Source organism: Oncorhynchus mykiss, chromosome 13, assembly GCF_013265735.2.
Source record: "Oncorhynchus mykiss isolate Arlee chromosome 13, USDA_OmykA_1.1, whole genome shotgun sequence".
NCBI classification, from domain to species: Eukaryota; Metazoa; Chordata; class Actinopteri; order Salmoniformes; family Salmonidae; genus Oncorhynchus; species Oncorhynchus mykiss.
Window position 1 is genome coordinate 14,104,739 of NC_048577.1, and position 12,076 is coordinate 14,116,814.

Genomic DNA, 12,076 nt, shown 5'->3' on the forward strand with positions numbered 1-12,076 from the left:
GGAGGAAACTCAACACTGCATCTGGGATGGATCTGGTGAGTGACGTAACAAACACAATAATAACATAGTAGCTGCCTGTGGTATCACAATAAAACATACACAAGAGTACATACTGTAATAACTTTACTTTTTGGACATTTCCTGTCTGCTGTAAATGGTTCATGCTTTCATTCATAATCTGTTTATAAAAAATAAAAAATACAAATGTATCTGTTATTTTATAGCCTATGCCTCCTAGAGCAGTACAGTATCTTGGTCATTCTATCTCTGATGGTTGGGGATTTTACAAGGCTCACATGAATTAATACTTTGAGGAAGTGGCCAGGGCAAAACAGGAACCCCAGTATTGCGACCTCTCTGAGGCCATTCTGGGCAATCTGAACAGGGGAAAGGCTTGAAGCGACACTCATACACGGTTTGGGAAATTCGACGAAATCCTTCCAATACTGATACAGGTATTCCTATCTCAAGTGACCACAAACAAATAGAAACAGAGGGGAAAAACTAAACCTTTGGTGTCTCTTCAAAATGTGCATCTGGATGGTTGGAGTTCTGTGTGTCCTGATGTGTTTGGGAAATCATCAGGCTCAAGGTAAGGGTATTTAATTAACAAAACATTTAAATACCAATACCATGATACGGTTGAAAGTCATTTTTTTATGTAAGAAGTTAGAAATGTCATGATAGAAATCCCTGTTGTCATTTACAGAATTGTCTTTTCTCATCAACATTGTTTATCAATGTATTTTTAGTGGGCTATATCAAAGTATTGCAAATCAATACATAAGTAAGTTGCCTATTTGGTTCTTCGATGTCAGATTGAGCCTTACTCTACATCCCCCTGTGTAATTTAGAAGCCATCCCAGCCATCTCCATGCCGGACAGAATCAGGGTGGCTCTGGCAGGAGAAACGGTCCATTACAAACTCAAAGTGACCATCCCAATGAATCAGAGCTCCAGCAACTTAGTCTGCTCTGGGCCTCCAGAACAAAAGAAGATAAAAGAATGGAATATTCTCTTTTCTCCTGAAACATTAACAAGAACATTTAATTTGGAAATAACAGCATATAACAGTTCATACTCAGGAGAGTATAACTGCAAGTATAAAAATGTGGAGATCTTCTGGACCCTTCTGGTGAAAGGTGAGTGTGTGGTAGAAGAAGAAGAAAATGAAGGGATGATAGAAAGATAACAGTTAGTCAGTTAGTGAAACTTCTGTTGTCCACATGTTGAGTAACAGGAATTGTTGACATGAGAGTGAAAACACAATCACTTTTTAAAAGGGAGCTTTTTTTGGTACAAACACTGTAGATGTCAGCTGAATGTCAGACGTACGCCACCATCAACAACACACATGATTGGCATCATGACATTAAAAAGCCCTCTAACTCTTTTTTTTCTCACTTGACATTAAATCTACTTCCAACCAAAGTGTTCAGACATTGACTGACACTGGACAAACTCTAATGGTACTATGTGTATTGTCTCTGTATCTCTGTATCTCTGTATTTGTCTCTGTCTCTCTTTCAGACGAGGGGTACCGGCAGTCTTACTCTGGTTTCAGCCTTTTCTTCGTGTTGGGGGCTCTTACCACAGGCCTCCTCATCTTCAGTGTGATCGGCTCCATATACGTGTTCAAAAGCCAATGGGTAAGAGATTTGAGAAAGGTGTGGTGGAGGTTCTGAAACACTGTATATTTTTGTACCCTTCTGTTGTGGTTGGTATGTTGTCATTGTATCAGTCCGTGTGTGTGTTAACTTGTGATTTCCGGGGTCAGTTTACATTGAAGAATGGAAGTACCGGTAGTGGAGTAAGCGGAAGGAATAGAGGGGAGAATGAAGAGGTGGAGGAGAACGGTAACACATCAGTGAATGCAGCTGCCTCTGCTCCGGTTTACGCTGTAAGCATGTCTCTCTATCTCCATTGACTTGCTGTAACTATTTCACATTGATTTTACGAGTTGAACCACAACAAAAAATGACTTTGACACATGTCAAAGCTGTGTGTGGGTCATCAAAAGAATATCATCAACAAAGATCCCCTGTTTTGATTAACTTCCACATTAACTGTAGGCCCTATGTGATCTACAAGAATGAATGTGTCTCACCTGGAACTCCCTTCTCTCTCAGAGTCTAGAGTCTCGGCCAGCATCTGTCTATGAGGTCTTGACCCCAGGAGCACCAGCAGCAGCAGTAAACCGTGAATCTGTCCAGAGGAAAGGAAACGTAAAGAGAAAGTCAAAGGAATCGGTCAGTGTGAACATACACTAACCATAAAATATAAATGACCAAAGCCTTGGTTTTGTCATTCCAGATATATTATATTTAATTGTATTCTATTTTTCTACTATATTCTATTCCCCAAAATAGATATGAGTAGACCTATAGCTACCAATAATGTTGATAAAGAGCTGTTCGAGTTAATGAGGATGCTACTGTCCTGACCTCTCTCCCACTCTCCTCCTACAGGTGCAGAATGCAACGCCGCAAGAGGAAGGAATATTTGAATGCGTCTATGAGAATTTCTGACCTACTGGCATCTGCACTGTGTTTGGGAATCTTTATGCTTCGATTTTCCTGTCTTTGCAATCTCTCTTGTTCTTTTACACAGACCTAAAATCACGTATGTATTTTACCCTGCAGCTTCGTGACTTCTGTTGAAAATAAATTGCTGTGTCTCTGGTTGTTATCATCACGGAATATCTCTGGTTGATATTTTGTCTAATTAACAGATATCTGCAATATGTCAGATTAATTTTAACGAGAGATTTTGCAAACTGAACCCTTGTCCTCCAAAATCCCACCATAATAAGATTGTATCCAATGAGACTATTAGGCTATTTTGAGTAAGAACCAATCGAAACGCGTCTCCCATCTCTACTTCCGGGTTTGGTTTATTTACGTTTTTCATCTATTGTTGATCATGGCAGCGGAGGGGGACTTTCTGATGAGATATCGTGCTGTATCAAATAAATTGAAAAAGTACGATTTATTACGTTCTTGTCTTTGTTCTGTGTATCCATTCGAGTGTCGATGTGTAATGCATGATCGTCTAATCTTTTGAGTTGCGAGCCAGGATTTCACAGCTAGCTAGCTAACGGTAGCCGGCTAAACTTGCTGTCAGTTCCATGCGTCCAAAGAAAGCATCAAAAGCGTTTTATTTATTTATTTTGCCATTTTTACCATGTTTTGGCTAAACTCATTAACTAGCTGGCACTAGATAGATCATTAGTTAGCTGTTTCAAATGAATCCTCATCCCTGAATGATAATGATTGTTTAGCTAACGTTAGTTTTCTAGCGTTGTAGCTAATCAGGTACTAGAGCAGTGGTTACTAGGCAACTAGCTAACTAATCATGTCTGACATTCTGTTGTCCCTACTGGCTTAGTTGTAATTTCACTTTGCCCATCTTAGACGTTTTCTTCGGAAACCCAATGTAGCAGAAGCAAGTGAGCAGTTTGGTGAGTAGCTAATGTTTCCTGGGAAAAAAAATATGACTAATAACCATGTTTCTGACATATCAACAATTCATTCATATGTTCATGTTTTCAGATGATGACCCCTACTATTAAGTACACCATTTGCACAACTTCTGTTGATTATGTGGCTTGCATCTCACCCAGTATTTCTGATTGGCTGCAGGTCAGTTGGCTAAAGAGCTGAAGCAGCAAGACTGCCTTCAGTATGCAGCTTTCTGTGACCTTGCAATGGCAAGGTAAGTCTCCATCTCTAACTATTGCCGCCTACTCAGAACATATTGTTTGCACTTATTAATATCATACAGACATGGGTAGCATAGAATGATGGATCAATATTGCCCTTTCTCCTCCATTGTAAGTATCCTACAACCAACATTATTTCCTACTACCTATTACAATGTAAATTAGATATCTTACATTACGATATATCATCTATACCTGTTATATCCTACCTGAACCCACAGGTGTGAGCAGACTCTTTTCAATGCTCCTGGGGAGGCCCTGGCCCTGACCGATGCTGCCCGGCTCTTCCTGCTCTCTGAGAAGGAGAACAGAGCACTACAAGCCCCAGGCTTCGACGAGCACCTGCAGGCCGCACTCAACTGCTACAGCTTCGCCATCAAGGTAAAAAAAAAAAGACTACAAATGTTTGACATAATAGAATAGAGATACACAAACAGGTCATAAGTTAAAGGTCACGAACAGTCAAAATCATGTTTTTCATTCAATTTGATGATAAAACCACATCAAAGTATGAAACATGACTGTTTGCTTCTACATTGGTAAAGTTTGATCCTAAAGTTACTGGTCTCCTCCCCCATGTCAAACACTTTTATTTCAGGAGGCGGGATTATTAACGCGATAGGGGGACAGCACGTGTGTGACGTCACGTGTTTGCCGGGGGCATGGTTTATATACAGTAGCTAGATAGTTACTTTACTGGTGCAAAATTTGACTGTAGGGTGTCAGCAAATATAATTCAAAGTTTATTCTTCATCTATGGCAAAGATACTTCCATCTGTGCCTGGTGTTAGCTAGTTACTGTCTATCTTGGTCTTCAGCCAGCATGGAACTAAAGGGGGGCATTCAAAACTCTGTCATGTCAACACATCCGTCAGTGCTGCTGTGAACTGCATCACAAGAGACATAGATGTATAAAATAAAAAATAAATAAACACATCATTGATGTAATTTTAATATTGTATTGAGTTGCTTTACGTTTCACCAAATTTGCTTGAGATGATTTAACTGCAACACTGCTCACTGCATCCACGTTTCTTGACGGAGGCGTTTCAAAGAGCTGCCAGTCAAGGCGAGCTCATGACTATAAGCTTCCCTATTAAACCAGATGGAACTGACGGACATGAAGTGAGACAAGTGAGCGCAGCATTCAGTCTAGTTTAACCAGGCTTGGCGAACAACAGCTGTGAAAGGGAAAATGATCCATCAGAGTATCTTTTATTGGCATTTAAATGATAATCTAATCCTCTTTAGTTTATTGTTGAATCCATCTGAAATAACAGCTACAAAGAGACCAAGCATCTGGAGAATTTCCCATACATACTAACAACCCATTTTCCCTGGCCTTTCCCCTAGATTCCTCTGGAGACAGTAGTATAATGCGGTGTTTTACAAATGTGTTTCAGGTGTACATTGAGATGAACCAGCCTGTCATGGCTGCCAGTCTTTCTCTGGAACTTGGCAATGCCCTCAAGGTAATGGACCAAACTGATCACAAAAGATAGATTGGCAACCATTCCTCTTCTATGTCAGTCTGTGTAGTGAATTAAGATCATATGATCATCATTCTCTCTCTCTCTCTCTCTCTCTCTCTCTCTCTCTATTTGTCTCTCTTTTTTTCTCTGTTTCTCTGTCTGCTGTTCTCTCCCCCTCCCTCTCGCCCTTTCTCTCCCTCTTCCTCTCTCTTCTCATCTTCATCTATAGGAGATGAACAGACCAGGTGAGGCCATAGTTCACTACCAGAGAGCAGCAGAACTCCAGACACAGCAGCCCATTGAGTCTCTACTGTCTATGGGAGAGATGGCCACCTGCAAAATACTCACCCGTGAGTACAGTGGTGGGATCGGTGGGGGTTGATGGGTCTGGACCATAGGTGAAGATTTGTGTTATTCTTTGTTTTCAACTCCGTATTGATCTCCGAGCCAGGAAACTGGGTTATGGTATGGGGATTACCTGCATGTGGTCCAGATGTCAGTTGAAGCGTATCCATGTGTTGGGGACTAGAGTATACCAGAGTTGGGTTCAAGACCGTGTCAATTTCAATAAATTGCTTTGGACATGGATTTTCTCCTGAGGAGTGCAATTCAATTTACTGGAATTGATATTGACCTGACCCCAACTCTGGTGTGTGTTTTTGTGTTTTTCTAATCCTAACAACAACATCATGATCCTGTAATAGACATTGTCTGTTCTCTGTGTGTCAGGTGACTATGACGGCTCGCTGTCCGTGCTGACAGAGATGCAGCTGATGTGTCAGGAGAGGGGACTGCAACTGCCCGGCACCAGCACCCCCGTTGGTGAAGACATAATGGACTGGCCCAACACTTGTGGCTAACTCATCACTTCTTGTGTTAAAGCAGGAAGTTCATGAACTATTCTGAAACTGATAACAGTATGCTTTTCGTCTGCTCATTGTCTTCTTAGGTGCATTTCTGGACATTGTGGCCAAGTGTGAGATTTCTAGAGTACTTTTGCTGATGCTGCTTGAGGTAAGCACAGCATCGCGAAGATTGTTGTGCTTTCTTATACCATTACATTTCACTTCACTTGTATTCAATTCCTTCCTACAAACACTTACAGATGATGTATCACTGCTAAATTGCGTAAATTCTCTCTGAAAGCAATGCCTTTTGCAGCCTCCTCCCCAGAAGTTGTTGCCAGAGCATGCCCAGACCCTGGAGAGATACGCCTGGGAGTCGTTTGACCCTCATAGTCAGGGTAACTACACTACAGCCATTATTCTAACCTGACTGACCTTAAACACTCATACACACAACACTAGCAAGGTTGGGATGGGAGAACAAAGTTCAGAATTCTATATTGTTAAACCTGTATTTCCAACCCTCTCGTTGTAGTGACCTTCCTACCTGAGAATGTCTTCCTGCTCCTGCAGTCAGTTGTGGTATGTGGCATATTTCCTTACTAGACTCTATCACACAAAATAGCGATGTATTGGCCCTTAAGGTACTGGTGAGAAGGTCAAGTGTCTCACATGAGGATTAATATGAGCATAATTGTAGCACTGAGTCAACTTTAAAGCAAGAAACCGTCGTTGCTACATCTTATGGATTAATGGTATTCTTGAAGAACATAACTTTGTAAACGCCTCATGAGCTTAGTTCAACTGTCGTACCCCATCAGAACCCAAAATATAAGCTTGTTTTACTCCAATGTTTGTAAACAATGCAAATGTAAACAAAAACTGTACAGCCTAACAACATGATTAAAACTATAATGTTGATATCATGGATGGTCAAGCCCTTGCATCCATAGCTCTGTATGTGAATTAGAGTGGTTATGTTTCTCCAGGCCCACATCCCTCAGCATTTTACAAAAACAAAGGCAGGGTGACACTTTGTTATTGTTTTGATTTCAGGATTCTAGCTTTATGCTGATCTGTATTGGTGGTTATGCTGGGCTTTCAAAGTCTTAAGTCTATATCAGTCTATCATTGTGTTGTTGCAGATGGCCTGCCAGGAAAAAGACACAGAGTCCCTCAAGTCTCTTCAACCTGAACTCTGGTAAGCAAAAATAAAAAATACAATCTCAGTCATGTGGTAGCTATTTAGCTGCAATACCCATTTCAATTGAGTTTTTTTCCTTATGATTTTCTCATTGATATCTTGTCTCTAAATTAAGAACATTTCCGTAGACTGTAAGGAAAATGGACAGTAAATTCTTCTTCTTCATGCCTCAGGCCTCTTCTCTCAGCAGAGCAGAACCACCTCCTTCACCTGGTGGTGCAAGAGCGGATCACCCCCTCTGGACAGGGGATTTAGTACAGTCCAGATCAACTCACTACACCCCCTCGGAATGACACATAATGGAACATTCCTGTCTCTGTCTTGGTCTGTTGTAGGGCCTCTTGAATAATGTGGGGTTGTCTTTTCAAAAAAAGAAAACGTGGGAACCGGACCAAGCATGTCATTGGACATACTGTACATCTTACTGTATCCCCTGTTATGCCTATTAGTGGTCGCAGGATTGCTCTCATGGTGAAGTCTTGCATCAAATTGTTATTTATTGGAAATATGTTGAATAGATGAAATATGAATGAAAAATATGCTTTTTTTCTAGCGTTTTTATTTTGTTAATAAATTGTATAGTCTGAACAAACATGGCTTAAATTCCAATGTAATTACAAAACAGAATTGTAACAGAAACAGAACTCTACTGCATTATAATAAATGGTGATATTACATACACCGCATTGACCTCTGTTTCTGGTTGACCTTTTTCACTTGTACAAATTAAAATGTACTTTGATATAGCAGCCAACCAAAACTCAGAATCACACACATGATTAAAATGTACTTTGATATAGCAGCCAACCAAAACTCAGAATCACACATGTGATTAAAATGTACTTTGATATAGCAGCCAACCAAAACTCAGAATCACACACATGATTAAAATGTACTTTGATATAGCAGCCAATAGCAGCCAACCAAAACTCAGAATCACACACTATTAAAATGCACTTAGAATACACGTTACGACAATTACACAACAAACGGTTACAATGTATTTAGATCAAAAAACAATTACAATTGGTTATAAAATACTTCAGATATAAAAAATAAAAATTCTAATTCCTTTTAAAACATGTACTGGAAATTAAGCTTGTTTGCTGATTGTTCAAGTACTGCAACAGGTATGTAGCATACCTTGAAATATACAGTACTATATCAATGACACATTACAAATCTCCCATTTGAACAGGCATGCAGTAGTCTGCATAGAAATTGATTGTGCATACAATTCTTTGGGGTCCGCTCTCCCACCTTCTGTACCACCTTCCTCCTCACAAGAAAAATCGGAATACTGGGACTGTTAATAAACGAATTAAGACCCCTACCCTCCCTCCATCCCTTTCCAACACAATGCAAAAACGTAATAAAAACTATCCTTCCAATCCTCCTCTCCTCGCCTTCATCCCTTGTTCCTCTACTCGCTCTTCTTGCGCAGGACCACGTAGATGACGCCCAGTATGAAGGTGAGAACGAAGGATATCCAGGCCAGGATGAAAGAGTGTCCGAACCAGCCCTGGTCCTGCTTGTGGAAGATGTCCGTGTAGATGGACGCAGCAATCATTACACACAGACCTAGATGGAGAGGAGGGGAGATATAAAAACACCTGTTAGGTTAATAACAGTTATGTGCTGTGACTGGAGACATCACCTCAAAGTCACTCATAGGGCTGTAGACACAACTGCTGATGAGACCATTTCAACCTGAACTTAAATAACAGTTATAGTTATAGCAATAAACAATAGTGTTTTTCAACCATGTTCATGGGGACCCACCCACAGGGTGTGCATTCAAAGACTGGATGATTAGTTATCAGTTTGCATCAGTTATTAGTTCTGTTTGCTAGTGCTGGACTACAACAGAACATATACACTGTGTTTATATCAATGTCATGACATAGATTATACAGTATAAAGATGCAGATACAGGGACCCAAGCTACTTACAGGAGATGAGCATCAAGGCTCCAGAGAAGGTGAACCTCTGGCCCTTGGACAAGGTGAAGAGTTGAGCCACGAACACAAACAAGCCCAGGATGGAGAAGATGCAAGCCAGCACTGCTCCGGCCTGCACTACCTGGAGGTATTCTATAGGGGGGTACAGAGAGAACAGGGCTCCATGAGATGGGAAGATGCACAATACTGATCCTGACACACTATACTCTTGTCATACAGAACAATGACAGTCATTAATTTTAATTCATAATAATTACAAAATATATCTTTTTTTTTGTCCATGTCATGTACCAGCAGGGGTAGAAATTAAACCATTCTGGGAACTCACCATAGTAAAATGAACAAACACTAGTTTCACTTTGGAAGCTTAATTCGACCCCTGCCTACCGAGCGAGTATAAGCATACGCACATGTCCACTTTATCTTGTTTTGGTAGAAGCTAATAGTGTGTAGCCATAACAAGAGGTGAGCACACAGATGCTGTATCTTAATGTGAGCCAGTTTCAACCAGCAGGAAAATAATCCTGCAGCAACAGGAAATGTGAATGACATTTTTGTAGGGGTTGATACATTTTTCGTTGGGAAATTCAAGTCAGACATTTTAAAGTAGAAATTACAAACTTTCAAAGCCTTTTCAAACCTCGAGTACACTACACGTTGGTATTTCCTGCTGGGCAGGAACATTCCTGCAACAACAGGGTCATCAAATTAAGATACGGCATCTGTACTATACCTTCAGCATAGTCTCCTTTGAGGTTGGTGTAGTGCCAAGCTGAGCCTGCCAGTTCCCACCGGCCCCACACATCTGTGGCCACTGAGTCTGTGAGCCACCAGGCCTGCAGAAAACAACACAGGAGAAGAGTAGCAAAGTCATTGAAACAAAACTTACTAACAGCTATATCATCTCATAACAGTGTTGGAACCGTGTTTTCAGTGTTGGATACTTAGGCCCAACGGTGGACATTTTTGTTCTAGCCCCTGTATTTATTATGGTGTCCATAAAGACGTTCTGAAGTTCATATGGAGCAGGGGAACAGATGGAACAGAAGGGGTCACTGAGGTGACATTGGAAGCATGTGAAAGTAAGAAAAAGGAGAGGAGATATTTATTTACTTACGTTATCAATGGTTGCAACCAGAAGCAGGATGATGGCGGTAATGTGAAGAACAACGATTCCAGCCAGGACCAACATTGTGACTAACTGAGAAAAGATAAGTGTTGTGGAAAGATAGACAGTGAGTAGGCTATGCTGCTTATTAGAAACTGGGTGGTTCGAACCCTGAATGCTGATTGTCTGAAAGCCGTGTTATATTAGCCCCTATACCACGGGTATGACAAAACATGTATTTTTACTGCTCTAATTATGTTGGTAATGAGTTCATAACAGCAATAAGGCACCTCGGGTGTTTGTGGTATATTGCCAATATACCAAGGCTAAGGGCTGTTGCCAGGCCTTCCGCATTGCATTGTGCTTAAGAATAGCCCTTAGCCGTGGTATATTGGCCATATACCACACCACCTTAATTATCTTACTAAATACGAGGCATAACCAGATCTGGGTCAAATACATGTCAAATATTTTAAAATGCTTGTATTGTGCATGAATTGGTTTGTCTACAATGGGAATTATAAAATAGACCCAAAAGTGCAAACTCCCAGATAAATCAAGCACACAAAGTATTTGACGTCTGTTTTTGATCCAGGTCTGGGATAGAAGAGCGCTCTACCTAAATGGTCAATTTGCCTCGTTTCAAATACGACTCAAATCATTGAATTCGATTGCTCATTCACGTTTAGCCTATAAAAGGAGCTTATAGATTCGTATATTTGTTATCAACTACAATTAGACAGCTTAGAGGGTAAAGTAATAATTGGTGTTTCTGTAGGTCTACCATCAAAACAACATTGTTTTAAAAGTTACTCAAGTGTATAAAGTTATTAGGCCTACAATTTTAGACTATTCATTTAACTGCAGACTAATCATTATTAACCTGAATATATGCATAGATTTTTTTGACTCAATAGCAAGTTTCAGTCGAGAAAAATAATAGGCTATTCAACGTGGCCATGTATTTTAACTGGACTACTAGGCTGCACATTACCGTTTGTTATGGATGCTATCCCCGTTAGTTGCAACGGGCCCCATACACAGGCTATGAGAAAAGAGCGCGAGAATACGACGACAGAAGTGAGTCTGAAACATATGTGTACATACATAAATGAATACAAAATCTTTATTAAAATATGATCTATAATACTATGCAAGAAGTAAACCTATGTTGACGTTTTTTTGCCGCTCGCAAAAGTGAAATCCATGTAATCCTTCCAAAGCGTCCTTATCAACTGAATGTAGTTCCATTATAAAACGTTTAAATACCTCCCCAAAACTATTGTTTTCGCCCACAGAGCCTTAAAAAACTAAACTAGTACCAAACAGTACCAACCCTCCACCAATCCCATTGAATAGAAATTGTAAACCGCATTAGGCTGATAAACATTACCTGTGAAGGAGCTTTTACGCACGATAGTTATTTGCAATTCTGAAAAGCTGTAACGTTAGACCCACCCAGCATCGAATTCATAGACTACACATCACTCTTTTTTCTCTTCGGCCCCTTCCCTCCCTTTCCCCTTTCCCAAACCCCACCCATATCCTCAAACTTTTTCATATCTTTAAAAGTCAAGAACTTTAAAAGTCTATGACAAATAGGCAACGTGTCCCTCTATCAAAACACTGCGTGAAGCTAAGTGATCTTCAAAGGAGCTCGTTGAATGAATGGAATAACAATTACGGCTGTGTACATAATGTGTGCATAATAGTCCCAGTTTGTAGTATATTCTTCATTCTAAAAGGAACCAAACAAACATGTTGC

The 12,076-nt window shown here is 40.3% G+C and overlaps 2 protein-coding genes across 7 annotated transcripts; one reads left to right on the plus strand and one right to left on the minus strand.

Moving 5' to 3' along the window:
- The first annotated feature begins 328 nt into the window (after positions 1-328).
- LOC110485711 (40-kDa huntingtin-associated protein) lies at positions 329-7,928 on the plus strand. 4 transcript variants are annotated; one of them, XM_021556848.2, is made up of 12 exons: positions 2,530-2,981; positions 3,414-3,460; positions 3,642-3,714; positions 3,943-4,102; positions 5,125-5,193; positions 5,423-5,543; positions 5,923-6,015; positions 6,143-6,207; positions 6,340-6,436; positions 6,574-6,620; positions 7,184-7,239; positions 7,416-7,928. In XM_021556848.2, the coding sequence occupies exons 1-12, from the start codon at positions 2,923-2,925 to the stop codon at positions 7,495-7,497; spliced, it is 969 nt and encodes a 322-aa protein (XP_021412523.1). In that variant the 5' UTR covers positions 2,530-2,922; the 3' UTR covers positions 7,498-7,928. The 4 variants fall into 4 exon arrangements, 3 of the variants coding, with proteins under 3 accessions (XP_021412525.1, XP_021412523.1, XP_021412524.1); XM_021556849.2 differs by having other exon boundaries at positions 2,532-2,981; positions 6,355-6,436; XM_021556850.2 differs by lacking the exon at positions 7,416-7,928 and having other exon boundaries at positions 2,527-2,981; positions 7,184-7,243.
- On the minus strand, positions 7,788-11,850 carry LOC110485713 (epithelial membrane protein 2). Of its 3 annotated transcripts, none has more exons than XM_021556852.2 (6): positions 11,705-11,810; positions 11,306-11,397; positions 10,321-10,404; positions 9,937-10,039; positions 9,195-9,335; positions 7,788-8,823 (listed from the first exon to the last, which is right to left on the minus strand). In XM_021556852.2, the coding sequence occupies exons 3-6, from the start codon at positions 10,393-10,395 to the stop codon at positions 8,666-8,668; spliced, it is 477 nt and encodes a 158-aa protein (XP_021412527.1). In that variant the 5' UTR covers positions 10,396-10,404; positions 11,306-11,397; positions 11,705-11,810; the 3' UTR covers positions 7,788-8,665. The 3 variants fall into 3 exon arrangements, with proteins under 3 accessions (XP_021412527.1, XP_036796247.1, XP_021412526.1); XM_036940352.1 differs by having other exon boundaries at positions 11,306-11,356; positions 11,705-11,786; XM_021556851.2 differs by lacking the exon at positions 11,306-11,397 and having other exon boundaries at positions 11,705-11,850.
- Positions 11,851-12,076: the final 226 nt, after the last annotated feature.